This window comes from Leuresthes tenuis, unplaced genomic scaffold (genome assembly GCF_036924035.1).
Source record: "Leuresthes tenuis unplaced genomic scaffold, fLeuTen1.0.hap1 SCAF_6, whole genome shotgun sequence".
Classification (NCBI taxonomy): domain Eukaryota; kingdom Metazoa; phylum Chordata; class Actinopteri; order Atheriniformes; family Atherinopsidae; genus Leuresthes; species Leuresthes tenuis.
The window spans coordinates 16,190,998-16,213,529 of NW_027325360.1; the positions used below are offsets into that span (position 1 = coordinate 16,190,998).

The following is a 22,532-nucleotide window of genomic DNA, read 5'->3' on the forward strand; positions in this document are numbered from 1 at the left end:
GACATATTAACATAATTACATGCAGGAAACACACAGCAGAGAGAGTGAAAGAGGCCACTTTTTAAAGACTAAATGAAAATATATTTAAAAAAAACCTTACATGGATGAATGAATGGACAGGATCAAAAGCCGATTTCATTAAACTGATCTTTATGCGGAAAGGAGTTTTTCTCACATCTCTATTTACATAGTTTTATATAGGCACTGAGTGTTTAAATGTCAAGTGTTGACATATTAATATTATTGTACTGTTACTCAGTCTGAGTTCATTTCTGAAAACTATTCCAACACTTTCTGCCAATATCCCTCTGTGTAGGGTTCTAACACTCTAACTTTAACATTCTATCTTTCTAGCCTTGTCTTTTACTAGTTTGGTTGATCTTAGGCATAGGACAGTGTTAAAAACCAGAATGAACTCCGTTTCTGCTCAGCTCTTTATCCAACTCCTTTCTGATATATTGTGATCAAATATCCCAGCTCTGGGAAATGAGCTTTCCACATGTAAAAATAATTAGTCTACCAGAGAGGGAACTAATAAAGCAAACTGTAATTTGAGATGGGAAGCAGCGTTACTGTGTTTAGCACGCAACTGTATTTATGGTGCTGAGCTGATCCTGTGATGGATATCTGAATGGGAACAAGTGGTGAAGGCAGAAAGCATATTGGATATCATCACAGTCAGCTGGAACTTTTGGGGTTCATGGTTTGATCGGGTAACTTCTGAGACTTAAAGACCCGTCAAGGTTTGAACGGAGAATAAGGTACTGTCAACAAGTGAAAGTTGCTTGGCCCATAAAACGGTTAAGGTAAACTTTTTTTTACTGCATAATATTTCTGAACAGTTATTTTTATTTTTTGTATGAGTATAAATTACTACTACTGTCAGACATATTTGTATTTTCCATGTGAGGGAAAGATTTGTAACTTTATGATTGAATTCAACAAATTAATGTCAGCCAGTTAGGGATAATGGATTACATACTGGGGACAGTAAATATACCGATGATGGAAATATATGTGTATATCTGTATCTATCTAAGTGATACATAAAGATTTGCACTGCATTGCATATAACACTGCCACACTTTGTGAATTTGCAGCTATGGTAGACAAATCTATCCTTTGCCCTTTAGTTTAAAAATTGACAGAAAACCTTCAGAGCTCAGCGTGTGTTGCATTTGTAACCTTGTGTCCTTTAACTCTCCTGGTTCCCAGGTGTACTCTTAATTGCCTTATCTGTCAGCTGTAGTACAATATTTGTGGAAACACAGAAACACATACACGACAGAAAATGTTTCTGTGTTGAACTGGTCAACACTGAGTCAGTCTCTGGGAATTTCATTCGGACAGTCACTGTACAGTGGTTAAAAGATATAGAAGGTGGCAGGGTGAAACAGAGCCAGAGGAAGAGGGGGGTGAGGGCTTAGGCTGAAACTGAGGCTGAATATAAGGGTTAGAAATGGACAAGTTGGCACAAAACAAGGCCTCTTTTTTTAATAGTAAATTCACATGGTTATTACATATACTCTATGATCATTTCTTTTTTCCACTATATTCTATATATTTCAATATGAATTCCCAGTCCAGGTCATGGTAATCCAAAGTGCTTGTATAGAAGGTGTAGAAGGCAAAGCTAACTACCACACTGATAAAGGACCCCGTCTGTGAGCCCCGCTCTCTGTGCACACACACTGAAAACACAATCATGCACAGGAGGAGGGACTGCTGTTGGCTTTCCCCTGCAGAGAGGCAGTTGCCAACTTAGTGCCTTTGTTGGTAGATTAAGCAACTTTTTAAACACCTTTAGCAACTTCTTAAAAAAGAGATCTAGGGGAAAAATAAAGTGACTGAGGTGTGTTCAAACCTGGGCTACTTTCTGTGAAGATCCATTCTGTTAACGCTAACCTCCTCTCTGAATGATCATTTTGAATGTTAATGTTGCCAATATCCCAGCACAACCACTGTTTTTCCCCTATGTTCGGCAGTATCAGCCACAAACAGAATCTAATGTGAGGCAAACATATACAGCATAATGTATAGGAAAATAAGAAAACTTGAAATCTAAAACCTTCCTTTTATGCAATTGAGATGAGCTAAAAGCTGGATGGAGCTAAGAGAACATTAGCCACCTTTCAATTTGTATGTGTGAGAATGTTGTTGACTATGCTGTCTACATTTTTGTGAAACACCAATCACAAAGCGATTCAGACTTCCAAAATTCTCAACTACACAGTTTCATTTAATGCAACATCAGATTTTGTGTGTACAGCTATATTTGTCAGGTGAGTTATGTGAGGACACAGAGTGCTGCTGAGGCTGAATGATAACTTCATAATACAGTCAATCCCTGAGGGGGATGGCAGCCTGAACAGAGCATGATGGTTCATTATGGGAGTAATCACCCAAAGCTTTAGTCCTAAATCCACCACATGGCTACCCACACGTACATGGACAGATACTGAAAGACAAAGACAGAGTGTTGGACTGTCACACTGAGGAAAATGCACATAAGAGATGAAGACAAGCAGGCAGGTACAATACATATGGAGACAGCAACGGCGGTACGGATGACTTTCACACATACTGACAAATGAGCGAAAACAACTGAAGACACAAAGAGAAAATGAGAGGGTGACAGTTGGGATGAAGCACACTTTTCTCATGCCAGGCAATCCCAGGAACAATTTTCTGGTCTTAATTAGTAAGGGAGATGGAGAAATGAGGAGTTGGCTGTGAGTTGATTTCCATAAAGATTGAGAATGAAATTAAAAGAGATTAAAGCAAACTGCTTAGGGATGAACACACACACGCATATACACAAAAAATCAAATAGAGTTGTAAGCCAGACTGTGGTGGACAAAATACTGCCATTTTCATATTTTTCCTGTGTGTTATAAAGATAATAAGCTAATATGATATTGCGTTCATGACACCACAAGACCAGGAATTCAAACTGGAAGGTGTGTGTTTTTGCCCAAGGGAAATATGTGCACAAAAGAGGAGGGACAGCTAAGCTAATTCACTGACCCCACTTCACTCCCAAACTGCAAATAACACTATCCAGCTTCATACATACAACAAAAACCGTGCAAAATTCTCTAAAGAGCCTTTTAGAATTACAACCCAGTTGAGCAGCACAGACGTTGTAAAGTGTTCTTCAGAGGGAACTCTCTTTTATTTACAATGAAACAGTGTCAGCATTTATTCAAAAATGACCTCCTCCAGCTCAAACTCCTCTTTGCCTCTCTCTTCATCTCCCTCCCTCTATGTTTCCTTTCACCTCCTTCCTTCTCAGTCTAAAACTTCTTCTTCAATCACTCAACTAAAGCTGTTATTATGTTTGTGGTTAGTTTGTTGCCTGGGGCTACTCTACATAAGCACATTTCAGACCAATTATCCAAAATGGGTGTCTCTGCCTGCATGCTGCCCATACCAAATCATAACGGTTTCCCCTGATGCAGCTGCTCAAGCAATAAAAAGCAATGCGAGATGCTTGGGAATGGAAGAGGAAAGTACTGTCCTTCTCAGAGAAGATGATTTGGACATCCAATTGCCTACAGAGTGGCATGCAATTGGGGGGTGGGGGTATGTATATATATATATATATATATATATATATATATATACACATCTGGAATTGTAATATAAATATATTTGTTTGGATGTAGAAAAATGCATTAAATCCATATGATATTGATGCAAAATTTTCCTTATTTGTTTTCTTTGCCTTTTGTGCTTCTAATTTTACATTGACTTCAGCATTGTTATCTCAGAAATTGTACTTTGCAACATCTCATGTGATAATCACTACAGTGGGATGATGCAGTCATACTAAATTTAGTGAGAATGGACCGTAAAAATGGAAGAAAGCCAGCAGAAAAGAAACTGCTGGCGTGAGTGGAGCAGCTTGAGGACAGTGCTCCATGTCCAGGCAAAAGCCGCACTGCTGTTAACGTTTTTAATTGTCACCGTCACACCTTGTTCATTTGCTGGAGGAGTATCAAAAGCTGTGACTTCCACAAAATGCAGAGAGAACATCATTGCACTTGGTATGGGTGCCATCTTTTGTGCCTATGCATGTATAGAAATTTTTTTTTATTGTTTTACCAAACTACCCGGTGATCAAATCAATCAAACCCATATTGTTTCGCATAACCAGGTACATGCTCATCTTGCTAAAAAAGTCACTGTAGTTACAATGCCAGTGAATCCCAGATTCAAGGATGAAACTAAACCAGTACTATTGAGGTGCGCACCATCTTTCTGCAGATTTTGACAGTTCATTTTTGTCCTTGTTCTGATTGTGAAGAAGATTTCCACTCAGTTCTTTTTTAGAAATGTTTCATAAGTGCAATGAAACTAAGGCTAAACCAAAAGCGTTATTGTGCGCTGAGAATGACAGAGCATTGACAGAGCATTGAATATCATTCAGACAGATAAGGACAACAACAAATCATAACTGTGATGGCATTGTTATGAAGAGAACACCAAATATCAGCGTGTTGTCGAGCAAAACAGAGCTATGAGTGTAGTTTTGTTTGAGTTCATACTGTATAAAAGCGGGTTGTATGCCTTTGTGATTTCATTATTATTTCTATAAAAGACAGGTTGTTAAACAAATGCCATTTAACATGAAAGAGGCACGACCTGTAGTGTCCCTTTTTATTGATTTTTAATTCCAGTGAGGCTACCCTAAGCAATTCAGCTGTAATGTTTTGCATTCTAACAATTGTATTTCCAGGCAGCAACTGTCTGCATAGTTCTCAGTATGATGTTGTGCATGCAATTAAATATTATTGGGCTTTAATAAGAAGCTTTATTCTGTAACATTACAATCTTAGTTCAATAAGCTTCATATACAACTCCTCCTTAAAAACATTTGCCTGCACTACATTGTGATTACATTTTTACCAGCCTTCAAGCTAACTCAAGTTCATTTAAGTCACAAGTCAAGTTTTCTAGTACTCTTTTCATCACCACATCCTCTGGTATTTAGAGGTGCTGCTGTAAAAGCGAATTGTCTTAATCAAACTTTGATCACTCATAGGTTCAATCCAGAAATGCCCACAGAGCTCCAAAATATAAAATAGGGACAAAATGAAAGTACACTGTGACTTTGAGCATCACAGCCACTTTCAATGTGGTTATGTGGGGAGTCATTTTCTCTGACTTTCAAGAGTCTCTTTCCACTTTGCCACTCCTTTTCCTGAATTCTCCACCCTGTCATTTAAAAACTTCACAACCTGTGATCAGCTCAAGACATTAGGCAAGGCCTTTCCATTCAAAGTCAGGATTTGAACACGTAAACAACTGCAATTCCAGCACTCTGGAGCGTAACACTCGTACACTTGTCCTGTGGATCCTGGTTTGCATAAAGACTTAGTAGGATAAAACCTGTCTCAGAGGCTTGTCTGCTTCCTGAAGTGAGTTCTGTAAATAACATACAAGTGATTTATTCTGAAGTTGAACTGAGTGGACTGTTCACTTAGTTCCTCAATGGAAACAACTTGAATATGGAATGTTGTGGCTAAAGGATGTTTTCAGTAAACGTTAGAAGTTGGTGTAGATGATTAACTATCTGCGGCATAATTTACCTCAGTCAAAGATCATGTTTATTCTCATCTGAAATAACATTCTCTCTTTAAAATTTGGTTGGTGTATTAGCCAAGCTGATAACTTCTGTGTCATTCTCCGAGGCAACACATGCTGGCTACATTTACGAACTTGAAAAACTATCAAAACCCTGAGTTTTCTTAAAACAATTACTTTATAACTTACATGTGTTTTTCATAAGATGTCTCTGTGACACTTTCTGCCTCCCTGTGAGTTAGGCTTTTGTTTTCTTCTCTTTATTTCCCACACTTTAAAAAGTGACTGAGTGAGTTCTGTGTGAGTAAATCAACAGTGTGGGTTACCACTTTAACGCATAAGAGTACCCTGAAGCAGTTCTTGACATCTGGGAAAAAGCTCAGTGGCTCACAGCAGTGGTGAAACACCATAACCACACTTCCACACACATATGCACACTATGTGGATTCTGACTGGAAAAATGTTTATTCTGTGTTTGTGACCATAATGAAGTCATCCTAAATGCCAAAAACCAAGACCCGATTGGTGACATCATCCATTTAGAAAAAAAAAAGGTCTTTTTAGCTGAAAATGTTTGTAAGAGTGGATGTAGATGGATATATAGCAAGAAAACACACAGCAATCTCCAATAAGCATAACTGAAACTGCAACTGTAAGCATTACATTTTATGCATGATGTAAGCCTCATGCAGGCCTACATGAATGGAGAAGAAAGAGGATCCAATACATTATTCAACTCAACCAATGTTGGGACTTGTTTTCCTTGGTCTGATTCAGCCACGATTGAAGGAAAACAAAATAAACACATGCATTTCAGACATGTGCGTCATAAACAAAAGGAAATAAACTCACTAACAGATATTTTCCAGTTGACACAAGTAGCTGTCTGTGTTGCTGTGCCTCTGAGTGTCTGGACTCCTGATTGCTATGCACACACAGGTCTCAGTGGAAGGTGGCAGAACAAATTGCCATCATCTGAAATGTGTGGGTGTCTGAGTGCTTGTGTGTGCATATAGCTGTGTAGGTCTGTGAGCATGTGAGTATGTGTGTGACCTTGACGTATTGCTAATCCACTGAAGGAGAAAGACTTGACCTGATAGCCGTCGGGCCAAAGAGCATGACTGACAATGTATGCACATTTGTGTGTGTGTACGTGTCTATGATTCGTTGCCTTGTGTGTACGTGCCCGCAATGTTGCATGACTGAGTGAGCGTGTGGAAGTGTGTGTGTCCGTCGCATCTGCTTTACGAAGTTGAAGTAATCTGCCTGTACCACCCATAATATATGTTGAAGTGTGCTGCTCCAAAAGTCCAATAAAACGATACATCTTTGATACAGCTGCAACGCAAACATTACCCAGACATAAACTGTGTTGATTTCATATATCATACATATATATATATATATATATGAATATATACATATATGTATTAAATATATTATTTATATATTATATTTAATATATAGTTAATCAGTTTTTTATAATTTCATATATGTATATATATATATATATATATATATATATACACATATATATATGCACATGTATATAGAAGACCCTGAAGATAGTCAAGGATGAGAAAGATAGAGGCAAAAAAAGAGAGCATGAATGAGTGAAACAATCAGCACATGAGGTGTCCACTGTTGTGTAGTTAAAAAAATAAAAAATAAGAGAGGAACAAAAAATTTGTGTAGAAGGAGAATGCAGGGGGAGAAATGCTGAATTGCTATGGCACATTGCACGGTGCAGTAGAAAAGACACTTTGCTCAGCAAGCTCCAGCTGCCAGGAAGCATTTTAATCACAACAGCAGATCCAAATAGGAGTCGAAAGCATGGTAGGTCAGGAGGTTGGGTCGATTTGAAGTAAAAGGTTATCGCAAGAGAGGACTGAGTGTAATCAGATCTGGTTAAGGGAAAAGAAATCCCTGTTATAATGGAAAAAGTGAAAGTGAAGGATGGCGGACAGACAAAGTCAGAGGGAAAACAGACTATATCGGAGAGGAAAGGTAGAAATGAAAGAGATCTGAGGAGAAAGACTGGTGTAATGCGAAGGAGAAGAATAATTTAAACTTATTTTCTTGATCTGTTGAGTGTTCAAGCCTTCTTACAGGTGTCTTCCATCACATTCCCTCCACTTTACCTCCAACAATTATATAATCTGTTTGTGGACAAGTTGACACATAAAATGAGGAAATGATCTAAAGAGTAAGGCACTCTAAATTGCTGTTGATTCAACACAGCCTTCCCTCTCTTCAATTTTCTGAAAAGATTTAAAATGGCAGACGGCTTCTGGAAAAACTGGCCTGTTCTTGAACAATCCAAAACACTGGCTGTAAATAAGACCAAACATAGAATTATTTTAGCTTCTCATGTATATAGAATCAGCTCAGCAGCAAAGTAGTGGAATGAGAAATTGATAACTTTTGAAGCCTCACATAGGTATCTAACATGTGTTCTTGAACTTTAATGAGTTAGTCTGGGGCAGGCAAAGAAACATAAAACAAAGAAAAAATCCCAGAAAGGACTAATCAAATGTTGTCTTGAAGTGATATCATGATGTTCATGGCAAAGTTATTTAAGAACTGATGTGATGCAGACATAGTCTCTCCTGTGCAGACACACGCATCCCGGGACTCATGCACACCTTGATGTGTCATCTACTTTGTTATTAGGTGATATTGTCCATTGAACAATGCTACGACTGCATTTCTGTGTTGCTCGTCTCTATATTCATACTTTTGACACCGTGAGTCTCGGAAACCTGTATACCTACACTTGCCCGCATCTGTTTCTCAGCATGCATCAGCCCAGACATAAGCCAAAAACAGCACATTACCCCGCTTTCATTGCACCCCAAGGACAGTCTATTCCATTCCAGAATGTTATTAGCAGAGCTTAGAAGGATACTTCTGACTGTGTCACTAACTCTCTGCTGACAGACAGAAAAACATCCTCACATACCAAAACACTGCAGAGCTTCTGCTCGAAATTCAGACTTAAAAGCTGCCAAATTAACAGAGAAATATGTTACTTTGGTACGTTCATACAAGTGTGATCATATACTGCGTTACTTATTGTGTAAACTTGAGTCACCAATTTTTCCAGCCAATTTGCAAATTTGTGTATGTTTCTCTGGTTTAAATAATCTATGATAGCTTCAATTAACACTTAATGTTAATGTTAATTAGCCTACATGCTATAGAACTTAACTTCTGTATTAACGTACTATGTTACCAATGCTTTTATGGAATTTTCAAGTGTAATGCACGTCATGTGTTCAAGTTTTTTTTTCTTCCTTATTAATTGGTCAAAATTCAAATAAAGTAACATATAGCTAAAAACACACTATGTAAATACATATAAAAGCAAATGAGCACTGAAAAGTAAATGTGTCAGACACATTTATGCCCAAATAAAACACTCTGAAGAGAAACACAAGGGTCAACATGATGGATTTCCATCTTCGGCAGGAATAGGATCAACCTGGGAAAACAAGACTTCAAGGGTGCATGTCTGTTAGAACGATGCTGTCTGGTAAAGCACTATATATGGAGCACGTGTGCACTTTATTCCATGTGCCTGCCGAACGTACTTTGTCAAAGTTCCCAGTTCGTTTGAGAGTGCACCCGAGCACATCCAAACTGTCAGTATTAGCCAGGTAAACTTGAAAGGTGGGGTCGATTGTGTTATTGGCATTTCTTTTTTGCTCGACCTTTCTATAACCCGAGCGCCCAGACAACTCCCAGTTGTTTTATATGGCTGAATCGATTGGAGCAGTGACGCTTAGAATACTACTATTGTGGGTTCAGTTCTCAGTGAAACCAACTTTGAAGGAACAATACATTGTTTCATATGAGGTTTTGTTGAAAGGAAGAAAAAAAGATTTCTATCATACATCCTAATTCGCTTGCTTCTCGGTTGCTGTCAACTTACCATCAGTCACATATGGACTCTACTTTCTATTCTCTAGAGTCTTTCTGGATTGATCTCCCAATGTGATAACTGTTTAGGAAGAGTTGTATGGTAACATAGTCTGCTACAGTGATATCAAGTGTGGTTGGCTTTAGTCTGCCCTGTGTTCTTTCGGTGACCTTATTTTCAAACTCCCAGTCCTCTTATTAAATTCTTCACCAGACCATAACAGGAAACTACTGATACTGAACTAAATTATTGAGCAAACTTTCTACTCAGCAAAGTTCTCCATCATGTATCATTTAGTGTAAACGGTTTTGAAGTGCATTTTTATCCACTGAGTCCTGAGTTTTTCCAAATCAAAATCTGAACCCTGACATGCCCTCAGTGACTCATCTACTAAACAAGACAATGGTTCCTTTGAATCTTTTTTTTGCCAGTGGTTAGTTTTGAATATTTCCCTCAGTCATAAAAGAGACTGCAGACCTCCAACATCTCTGCAGCTCCTTTTTCTCTGTGTCCTGCTGCTGTGTAGACAGCATCTCAGGCCACGTGCAGCAGGAAAATACATCAAAGTTGCATATGGCATATTGGAACAAGTCAGAGTATTGACTGACCTCTTTACTAAAACAATGTTTTATTGGCTATGCTGTACACGGATACTTTATTTGTCCTTTTTTTTCACATTTCCAGATTTGAAAAAATTCTGAACACTAAAAAAATCCACATTCTACATTTACAGATACACCAACCTCATTTGTAGGATATTTTAAATTTAGAAAGACTTCTACAGTTGTGGATGCTTTGAACACAAATTAGATTTTTTTTAGAGTGTCTTCCGAGCACTACGGTACTCCGCTTTGGCACGAGTTGCCCTTTAAGAAACAAAGACAGACATCAAAATAAACTGTGGCAACATGATTGGCTGTAGGAAACCATATTCACCACATAAACGTTAAAAAAATCTACAAGTCTAAAAGTCTACAGGGTTGCTTTCACCTGCCAGAATGATATGAAGAATGATGAGCTTAAACATCCAGTACCTTACATCTCATACAAATGTATGCATGAATTCTGACTAATAGTATATGACCAATACATTTTTCAGATTGCTTGATGCGGATGTGTTTTTTATTTTTCAACAGATTGCCAGTCGCCATGTGTGTTTGCTCATTTGTGAGGATAATGAAAGTACAACTGAGTAAACGTGTAACTGTGTCGTACATGCGCACCACTGCACTGGATTCATATGATTGAGTGTTATAATAATTCACACACACCAGTGGTTAGGCTGGTGGAGAGGCCTCTATTTGCATTACATAAGATCATCATTTTTCGTAGTCAGCTTTCTCCATCCTCCAGTCTACTGTCTCTCACACAAGGCTCTTTTTATGATATTGGACCCAGCAGAGTGGAGATGATGACTGTATCTGTGCGCAGCGTGTACTTTCATCTTGAATGAAAACGTGTTAGGCATTTGTGAGCATCATATAGCACATTTTAAATCACATATATTTATAAGCCATATACTCTCTCATGTGTAGACATTGTCTTCTAACTTTTTCATCATGCATGTGTGCCATCAGTAGTGTACTCACAGGCAATGCGCACATGTGCCTTGCGGCTTTTTGTGGTTCCAGCGGAGCTCCAGGCCACGCACTGACACCAGTAATCTTCAGGACCAAACAGCTCCTCGACTTGCTGCCGCGTTATTTCTATACTGGCCTCTCTTACCACCAGACCTGCAGAAGAATGGAAAAGGTCGGTTACATCATGCACAGTTGCTACAAAGATTTATTTAAATAAGTAAAACAGGCTCCCAGAAATACTGTGTACGAAAAAGTAAAAGTTAACATTTATTTACAATATGTCTTTTATGTTTGCCTTCGAAGCTAGATCATTCAAAGCGGGGCACAGTAAACATTGTAATGAGTAAATATAGTTTTGGATATTCTTTCAATATCCGCTGCTACTAACAAAGCCAGGTCATTTCACTGGGTAGATTCACTTTGGATTTAATGTAAACTTTTAGAGGTTGCTCCTTTGCACTCCCATCCTTTATCTCACTGCACCCTCCAATCTCTTTTTTTCTCTCTGGTGATTTGAAAGCAGCTCCAATGTGAAGAATAAATGCAGGGTTTGAATAGCTGCACGTCACTGATAGGACCACAAGGGAGCACAGTTAGAGGAGCTCTGCAGAAGAAAACAAGGAATAAGGAGCAAAGGATAAACTCAGGATGAAATTATGCATGAAACAGAAAAGGACACTGAGAAATTTGGAGAGACACGTGACACATTAAAGGAATATTGAAAAAACAGGAGAAGAGATAAAGGACGGGCTGATTGAATAAATAAAAAGGTTAAGCTAACAGAGTGGAAAGAAGGGGGAGAGGTAAATGAGAGGAACGGTAGACTGGTAGAGGTAATGGAGAGCAACAAGACAGAGGAGGAGAAAGGAAGTCAGAGTAAGAGGTGAAATGGAAAGGAAAGGAGATAAAAATGGATATGGGTAAAAATTTGTGTGCACTGGGAGTAGATGTGAAAATGCTATGAGAGAAGATCGTAACAGTTTATTTCAGGTTCAGCAGTTTTATAAAGACCCAAGAAACCATCTCTATGGGGCTTCACAAATCTGACTTAGGCCTTCTTATGAGGATTCAGGAAGTTCTTTCCACCAAAGAGGCAGTTATAACTAGCAAGCTGGCAAAGAGGCAAAGGGGACGGAAAATAAAAGTGAAATCCAGAGGTGCACGGGAGTAATAGAAAATCGTATGAGGGGACGGAGCAGACAACACAGGCTTTCTAGGTTAATTCTGTGGAGTGAAACTTGCAACTTAGAGAGTGATAAGATGGGCCTTTGAGCGAAAAAATGAAAAAATAAAAACAAAAAAAAATATTTTTCTTTTAAAGTTAAAAGTTTGTGTAACACACAACAAATGGAAAGTGCCAGCAAAGGGGAAGAACACTATAATTGTAAGCAGTAAAGACGGCATGACTAAAACTGGTGTGAATGTCAGTGTTCGAGCGAACAAGCAAACAAGGGAGACCGACATGGCTTCACAGCCTAAAATGAAAGAGTGAGGGAGTACATCAAGAGAGGCAAGGGTTGAAAAACTGGCCGCTAAAGAGATAATTATAACCAGTAAGAAAACCAGGACTATGGCTGAGCCAACTAGCAGGCTGGCAGTTGCAATGAGCTGAAAAAAAAAGCACTGTGTGATGACAAGAAGGGCAGACGGGCGAGGGATGAGGTGGAGACCAGTGAGAATGCTACTGCCAAAGTAATGAGGAAAGGAAGGCAATTAAAGTAAACGGCTCAAATGAGCCAGACAGCTAGTTATGGCAAATGGACTCAAACAAATGCAAAGAAAGCATATGGGATGGTCCATGAATAGAACCATGGGATTTAGTGACTCAGTGAGAGGTAATGAATAAGCTTGTGCTGAAGAAAAGATAGAAGCGATAACATTTAAAGCTTTGCATCACCATGTATGTGCCTTATTAAGCTCTGGATTCCAAAAATGTAAACAGATAGCATTAAATCACTGGAGCAGTTCAACTAGTAACCAGCTGCGGCACTGTGTAGTTTGCACTGGGGCACGGAGAGACCTCTCTGCAGATGTGTTAAGAATTTGTAGAAAAATATAGAATTAAAAAGACAAATTTGTTTTTGTTACATCATAAATTCATTATGAAAAAGCAGATCATAAAAAAAAGGAAAATTAGAGAGAAAACAAAAGCCCATTCACATCCATTATTGGAAATGTATATATATTATCCTAAGTTCTCATCTCCCTCAAATGACTTGCTGCTTAGAGAATAATACTAATGCACGTGGGCTGGTGGTGCACCTCAGGTCTCCTTCTACCTGAGAAACTGAGGCCTATTTGCACGGGTTTCTCCAGGTAGAACACAGAAGGAACATTTGAAAAACAGCCTAAGCATGTTCAGGTTTGACACATTAGCATTGCACTGAAACTCAAGTTATCTAAACCTTTAGCTTGAGTGAAAGTTCAGCTATTTAAAGATTCAACAGAGAGAAAGTGTTCTATCTCCGACGTAACTTCCACAGACGCGTTGTGCACCTGTAATATCGGCTGAACTTTAGTTTTGGCCTTGGCACTGACAGATGCGACTCTGCACCCATCTGTCCCCTGTGCTGTCGCTAAGTTATCATCTGTTATTGCACTTCAACACCAGATTTTGTCACAGATAGCAGGTGGTTTGTTTTCTTGGTTATTTTTTAGTAAGTATTTAAAGTGAAGAACATTTTGCTGATACATACGAATCAGCTCATCGTTAGAATTAATCCAACTACTCTTCCGTCCACTTTTAACCAATAAGCATAATGTACTTCCACTGAACTCTAGATGCTAACTGTACATCCACTGCAGTGTTGAGTTATATTACAGATAACATAATACTTTTCACCAAAATTTCTAAAATGAGGGAGATAAAAAAAAAACCTGACACATAGAGCGATTAAAAAGGGTGGATTTCAAGAACTGACTTCTTGTCAGAGGATAAAACTATGAAATGTATTCAGACGTTTTGTGAAACAGAAGAAAAAAATGTTACACCAGCCTGATTCTGTCAGCTCAGTGTGAGTTGCAGCCGAAACTGAAAAGTGGAAGAATTTGCAAATGAAATTTCCTGCACATAAGTGATGACTTGACTGACAGATTCAGAAAGGGTAATTTGGTTTTCAGAAAAAAAAAAAAAAAGAAAATGCAGGCAAAGCTATGCCGAGAAATGAGAAGGAATCTGTTTCTAAAACATTTGAATGCAAAATCTATGTAAGGATGTCGACATGAATGTCAAAAAAAAGTGTTCGTTTCCACTTTTTCTGAAATTGAGGTATATTCATAGGAATTCCAAACCTTTCCAAAAACAAGAGGAGGAAAAGAAAGAAAGCAAATCCAAATGGTGTTATGCTCAAATTATGTTAGAAATGAGTAAACAAACAGAAAATGATCTCACGATTGGTGAGCATGAACAGCCGTAAGTTAAAGTTGGGAGGGATGTAATGGTCACACAAGTTTATCCATGTTTATCCACAAGTTTATCCATGTGTAGCCACAAGTTTATCCATGTGTAGCCACAAGTTTATCCATGTGTTTTCAGGTCATTTGGGAGCGGAGAGTGAATTGAAAAAGAAAAAAGGAAGAAAATGCTGACACCATAAACATTTGACAGATTGTACACTTGCACATATCTACCTCCTGCATGAAAACAGATGGTCTTGTTTCCCTTCAGTGTCATGTTAACACATAAAACCTGTCAAAAAAAAAATTGGACTAAACATAAACAAGATAAAGACAGATGTCACTGGTCTGGAGCAGTGCTGTCAAATCTGAAACCGGCTCAATTTTTCTATTGTTCGCAAAGCAAGTGTTGCTGGGCGAAAAAAAAGAAGAAGACTGAATTACCCTAGGTTTTAAAAGTCCCAGATCACTCAGTGGCTTATTTTATTTAGATAGAGTGCTCAGAGCATTTACGTCAATCCACTGTGAGGAGACAAGCATGGAATGTTGGGTCTCTGTAGCGTAACGCCACTTCTCATCAACAAAATGACTGCTGCCAGCTGAGAGAGGTGCACGGAAGAGAGGTAGATGAAAAACAGAAGAAACGAGACAAGTTGATACTGTCACAAATGAGTCATCAGTGATATTAGTCACGTAGTTGAGCACAAACACAAAAAAACAATTATTTTATGTAAATATTCCTTAAACAAAAGTAAAGCTGGTATAGGCAGCACAACTGCTCGCTGTGCTGAACATCCCTGCTACTACTGTGTCTGGAATGAGATGGAAAAAGCTTGGTTCAACCTGTGTGTTTCCTTTTAAAACGAGTAAAACTCCAAAGATGTTTACAACCCAGAGATACACCAATATTTCTGAATATACATCAGGACTTAAATAAAGCCTGGCTCCTCGTGGTGAGAGCTGCGACCTCCGTGCATCTTGACGATTACATTAGCTGGTAAACTGAAGTTAGACCTTGTAGGAATTGAAGACTAAAGCAGTATAAACAAGGCGTTTATTCATGCTAGTGTAGTGGGAAAAGAAAAAAAATGTTCACACTGAATGCACACCAGCTCTCTGAAGAAGGCTGTTTGGAAAGCATTCGGTTTGCAAAGGCACTAACTACTATTTGTCACAGCTGAAATCAAAGAAGACATTTTTTCACAAACAAGTTTTTCTTATGAGCTCAAATGAGGAGAAATATTTTGGAGGAAGAAACAATGTTTTCTTAAAATCAGGTTACACCACAAACATCTGTGTTGCTGCATTAGGGAATCGGTTTGTCTTATCTCACGAATTGTGTTTTAAAAAATGTAACGCAACGTTCTACAAGTCATGGTTCAGTTTCAGCATCCAGACGTAGCAGTGGGAACAGTTAAATATGGGGTTCTTGCCTAAATTTCTTGGTCCGTTTTCTCTGTTCATCTGTTTTATATTCTTTTCCTATTTACTTTTGTTTCTCTGCACTTTCACAGAGGTACATAGTTTTAGGGGTGGGGGTGGGGGGGGGGGGTAACAGTTAGTGAGTAACACATTCTGAAGAAATAAAGCAAGTCAGGGGAAACCATTAAAACAGAGGCTGCGCATTTTGAGGCTAAATGGTTTTAGCCTCAGGAGTTGAAGGAACTAGGGGAAAAAACATTCAGCTTTGTGGTGTTTAAATGTGATCAGACAGACAGTTTTTTGGGAAAAGAAAGACAATATAGGAAATGCAACTCTGGCTGTTACTGTTTCATCAGCGCCACAGAGAAAGAAATTGACAAAAGACAAAGACATGGGGACAGAGCTTATATGCAAACACAACCTCTGTTAATAGTATTAGATTTCATTTTACCTAAAGCTATTTCAGAACTTCTGAATTAACGTTCCAGTCTTTTCTCTTCAGAATTAAAAAGATGAGACCAGGAACACAGATGTGAGTCTTGGCTCTTGCAAACATCTGCCTCACCGTAGTGTCTGTGAGAGCAGCTCGCTCAGTGCAGACCAGGATGGGTGGAGCAGTGTTGGGTTAAATCTAGTCATGACATTATTCACATGAGAGGAAAACATCTCATTTCAATGAAGGGAGGTTGCCTGTTTGCTTGGAGCAAGTAAAGTCAGGCACTACATTTGGGGGAACAAAAACAACCTTTGCATCACCTTTGTTTTTCCTACGCTGAAAGCTGTGGTGGTGTTGTTGCTGTTGTTAGCACCTGATGGTGCTTTCTGCTGAGTTGGTCTACCAGTCAATCATGTTCTTTTCACGTCATGGCATTTTTCTTTTTCTTTTCTTTTTTTTTTTACAAATGTCCAAATACCGATGCTGATTCATCTATTTCAGCAGATGGCGCTTTCACAGCCACGGTGTATTTTGAATAAATGATGATGAAGCATAACTGGTTAAGTTCTTGTTGATTTGATTTATTTCACCAGCCACCTTTTACAAATGAGTTTGGTCACTGGACAAGTCAAACTACTGTTGCTGTAAAGAAAGATGACAAACCAAGACGACTCATTTAACAGCTGAATCAGTCGCATAACACATTAAGCAATACAGTTTGTAGCTTGTGCTCAATACTTAAAGATAGAGTAAATGGCATTACCTGGATGCACCCTAAGTTGTCTAAATGATTGAATCAATATTAGCAGAAAAGAACTCGGAAGACACTGGAAGAGAAAGCAAAGATTGAGTTCTTTGGAGGGGAAACGTAATCGAGGAGAAACAGAGCAGACTCATTGGTCTGTGACAAACTGAACACTTAAACAAATACAGCCGACCATGTGTTTGTGCACATACATCTGTGAGCAAATGTGTACATTCTCTTAATAGCTTTCACACTAATGGTGACTGATCATCACAGTCCCAGTGCTTGCTAGTCTGTATTTGCTAGTATAGATGTGAATGGTGTTGAGTGTGCACGTTTGCGTCCCTCGGTGAATCTAAAGAAGCAATGAACCAGAGAGAAAGTCTGCAGGGAACTGAGACCAAACTCAAACACTTCCCACAAACACACTCCATCATGCAAACAAATACAAATTACCATACCAACAATGAAAACAAAACATTACCGTCACACAGACACAACACAAACAAGTGCAAGCACACGCAATCAGCCAAAAATCCGTTGTATATACACACTGTTACACATACAAATACAATGTCATGCGTATAAGTACCCACTGGAGGCTAATTTTCAGAAATCTTGATGCTTAGTTAGGACTGAAATGATAAAAAATCTCAGTAATCGACAGAGATAGGAATAAACAAGGAGACATAGAAAGAGAGCAAAAGGTATGGTCATGGAGAAAAAGTGGTAGAGAAGGAAGGAAAAGGGCAAAACAGAGTGGGAAAGAGAAACACAAGCAGGAAGAGAAAGAGCGAGAGACAAAGACAAGAGGAAATCAATACGAGGGAGATGGCAGCAAAGGAGGGAAAGAGGTCACAAATCACCAAAGCCAATACTGTGTGAGTTATTAATGTAAGTGTGTGTACGTTCGTGTGTAGATGTGGAGTCTCAGGTCATTGCGAGCAGACTAATAACCATTCACACTTTGGCTAATGGAGACAAAGTAAGTAACCCAGTACACGATATGTCTTTAGCTCACTTTAAGGCTAATAGAGATACACTGAGGCCGTTACTTACACAAACACTGAGCAAATTCCCTCACATTAAGATTTGTAATCTACATGAAAGTACATTGTTGTCCCCTTCGGTCACATTTATTCGTATGGACATGTTGTAAACATGTTTTAACAAATGTTACACCTAATAATGTTTAAGCATTAAAAGTATCTGTCACGTCCAAGGGCGTCTTTAAGCATTTGAGTTCTTAGAAATGCTTCTGTCATTTACTGTTGCAGATTAGGCAGAAGAAGGGTTCAGCTGGGGGTTTAGACCCAGCAGTTGCTCAAGTTAGCTGCATTTGTCAAGGATACTGTGACAAGCTCGGAGGCCGGTTGGGGAATCTAACCTGCTCCCCCTCATTGGATTCTGAACTCTGTAACCCCTTGACTGTCCTGCTGCCCCTTCCCCAACCCCCTTTCCCTCCCATCCCCATCCCTGCCCGTGACCTTCATCTGGTTTAGCTACCCTCTCTCCAGATGGGGCTCCAAATGAGATGGTTAAAAGTAATTTATTGAGCCGTCACAAAGATCACCAATAGCTATGCTTCGTAGTCAATATATTGACGATGAAGTGTTCGTAACATCCACTTGGGGGGCAGTCAGTTTTGTTTTTTATTTTTCTTTCTTTCTATGTATATTGGAAGTAAAATAATAAAAGAGGAGAGTTCACCAGGTGAAATTTATGAATGTGGAAGGATGCAGGAGCACAAACTGCAGAAGCTTACTACAGGCTAAGAAAACATTTATATTTTCAAAGACCCATCAGCTTATTAATTAGTGTCAAATCATGCCCATTTGAAATTTGACAGTCTTGCCATTTTGCATCATAAAGTTTAATATGACGGCAATCTTCAAAAATTCTGACAAGGCTTTGGGGAACTTTTTACACATGCCAAAGGGATCACTTCTGTGAATGCAGCCAAAGCATGTTTTATTCAATCAAATAACATCTTTGCATTCGTTCAAATTTAACTATACGGAAAAGGTGAGAGTGAGTCATCGTTTAAGATTGAATAAGAATGCATCAAACAAGTGACGTTAATGGTTATTTGTTTTTAGAAATTGTTTCTTTTGAGTAAGCCTGGAACACAAGTACCCAAAGTATTGAAAATAAAATGGAGGCATTGTTATTACCGGAATCAGTGCTTTTCCAGTAAGTCATGTCAAAAGGGTTGCCATAAAAAGATTTGTCATTGTAAACATTACTACCTATTTCAACTGCACTTTGATCTGCTTTATGATTGCATTATGGTGCATTATCTGAACATGACGATGCATTATGAAGTATACTGCATAGTAAGTGGACTGCATTTATATAGTGCTTTTCCAGTCTTACCGACTTCTCAAAGACGCAGTCACTAACATATTCAACAACAGGCCAATTTCTAAACAGTCTGTTGTGGTTAAGGTTTTTGAAGTTCTTGTTTGTGAACAACAGAAATATAAATTTGTCTACTAATAATCAATCAATCAATCTGGTTTTATGAAAATGCATCGCACAACTACAACAGGTTTAAAAGTACTGATGATTTCTTTAAGATATCAAGCTACGCTGTCCTGATCTCTTCACTTACCTATCTAAAGGTTTTGATGCTGTGGATTATGTGTTATCGAAGCAAAGGCTTCTCAGATTGACACTCTCAGATCATACTGCCCGTTGATTTGAAAACAATCCTATCAGGCAGATCTCAGTGTGTGCAGGATGAAGATTTCCCTCCTGGCCTACTTGGTGTGACAATGGGTGTTCGCTCGGGGTCATTCCCAGGACCACTCCTATTCATTCAATACGTCAATATTGTTGGTCAAAAGGGTTTCAATGCAATTCCTTTACTTTTATGTCAGTGATACTATGATATATTGCTCTCCACCTTCACTTGATGAGCTTCAACTTGTATTCCCCAGGGCTCGGTTTTAGGTCCTATTTTATTTGTTTTGTACATGTTGCCTCTTGGTGAAATCATAAGTCAGTTCCAGGGCATCTCTTATCACTTGTACGCTGATGACATTCAGCTACAGTTTTCTTTTAACCTGTCTGAATGTGCTGCATGATTGTTTGTCAGCTATTAAGGTCTGGCTGTCCAACAATTTCCAGTTTCAGTTAAATACCAGAAAAACTGAGGTTCTCATTATTGGGCCAGACAGTTGTATTTCTGCTGTGAAGGACTACGTTGGGTCTATATGCACCAATGTATGTTCCTCCCTGAGAAATTTGAGCATTATCTTTGACCAGCATATGAGCTTTGACAAACACATTTATTCTTTGTCTCGCATTTGTTTCTTCCAACTCAGAAACATTGCCAAACTGAGAACCATGGTGTCGCAGGTCGAGCTAGAATTGATAATTCATGCGTTTGTGTCATCTCGGCTGGACTACTGCAACTCCATATTCACAGATCTCAGCAAGGCAGCTATTAACCGTTTGCAGTTAGTGCAGAGCGCTGCGGCCAGGCTGCTGACTAAACCTAGGCGAAGTTGCCATATAATGCCTGTCCTGGCCTCGCTGCACTGGCTTCCAGTTAGTTTTAGGATTCATTTTAAAGTCTTGATTTTAACTTTTAGAGCGCTTTGTGATCAGGCACCATATTATGTGTCTGAACTTCTTCGCCCTCATGTCCCCAGCAGGTCTCTCAGGTCTGCCAACCTGGGTCTTCTGGTTGTGCCACAAACCAGGTGCATATCCAGAGGAGACAGAGCCTTCCAGTCTGTCGCACCCAGGCTGTGGAATAGACTTCCTCAGGACCTGAGAGACTTAGCTACCGTGGACATTTTTAAAAAACATCTTAAAACATACCTGTTCAGGCTGGCTTTTAAGGAGTCGTGGTGTTATTTTGACTGTTTCTGTCTGTTGGTTTTGTCTTTGTATTTTTACTTTATTTGTGTGTGTACCTGTTTCATTATTTTAACTTGATACCTGACGGTGCTATGTGAAGCACTTTGTGAGTTTTCTTTCCTCTGCGAAAAGTGCTACATAAATACATTTTACTTACTTACTTATTCTACACAGTTCAACTCAATTTGGGACATTAAAAAGCTCTCTATCTGAAAATCTAGGTCATAGAATATTGCATCAATTACAACTTCTTAGGGTTACGTTACTCAGTCTGTGTCTCATCACAAATATCTTGGAAGGCAATAGATAATTATCTATTTTTTTGTTTTTCATATTCAGCAGCTAGCACACAAACATGGGCTGAAATTGGGATTTCATTTAAGTTGTGCCTTTCATTCAAGGCCAAAAAGAGGCTTGTAGTTGTAACTTTCAGTCAAACTTTGCTGCATGCTTCCTCACAATGTTTTCATGCATTAGATCTGGTCAATCTCTTAAGTTTAGTTTAATTGAAAATAATCAATGCTTGTATTATGAAAGGAATAAACATTACAATCATGCTAAAATCAAAGTAATTGATTTCACTAAATGAATTCAAAGCTATCCTATGTGACTTGGAGGCAGAAACTTTCAAATCTGTGTGTTTTTTATTCTTTTTATATTGGTATATTTGATTTGTGATACATCAGTCATTTTGGCTACGGTCACAGTGCAGGTCTTAATGCACAATTTGATTTACTACTCAAATCTGATTTTTTTGTTTGGCTGTTCACATTACCTCTTTAAATGTGGCCTGTCTACGGATTGCTGTGTGAACAGCTCATGTTCCTGAAGTGACCCGCTTGTGCAGTTGATTATTGATGACATCACGCCCATAGACCACGCCACAATGGTGTTCACTGAAGCGACCATGGCAATGGCAACCGGTACTGCAGTACTGTATGGCTTAATGCTAAAAATCAGGGCTCTCAAGTCTCACGAGACACATGCATTTCAACAAGTTCTCACGCTCACACATGCTATTTCTCATGCTGAAAAAAAAGTATAATATAAATTTCTCTGGCGCGCCGCTATCGCTACGGAAACGGCAGGAAACAAGCACGTCTCCCATGAGTCTGAGCAGAGAAACATTAACAACAACACTAATAATAATACAAGTAATGAAATACCTGTCCAACCCCCCCAGGCAGAGGTGGGGTTTCCCCCAGTGTGCTGGGGCGATCGACGGGAGCAGTGCAGCACGGTCAGAATGACGTCAAAGTCGCATTAAATGCGGCAGGGCTGTTCACAGACTGCGGTCACATTAAAAAAAAAATCAGATATGCATCCGATTGAGTACCACATTTAAAAGTGGCCTGATTCCGATTCGAAAATGTCAGATTCAATGCGACTTGTGCTGTTCACACTGCCAAAAGCAAATCGGTTAATAAAAGCATCTAACTGTCTCTGTGGGAGATCATTTTACCTTGATGTTTATAGCCCTCTGACGAAATAAAGTGAAAAACATGTGAATGATGGCGGCTTTGTTGGGCATTCGGCGATATTGATATACACTTACACTTTAATTTTGTTGAG

The 22,532-nt window shown here is 38.9% G+C and overlaps 1 protein-coding gene across 3 annotated transcripts in view; it reads right to left on the minus strand.

The window, feature by feature from the left end:
- LOC140309819 (netrin receptor UNC5C-like) overlaps positions 1 to 22,532 on the minus strand; it is a 184,125-nt gene that overhangs the window by 64,616 nt on the left and 96,977 nt on the right. For all 3 annotated transcript variants that reach the window (XM_072387836.1, XM_072387835.1, XM_072387837.1), the window contains exon 3: positions 11,101 to 11,244. In XM_072387836.1, the coding sequence (XP_072243937.1) occupies positions 11,101 to 11,244 (144 nt within the window). The remainder of the gene's footprint in view (positions 1 to 11,100; positions 11,245 to 22,532) is intronic.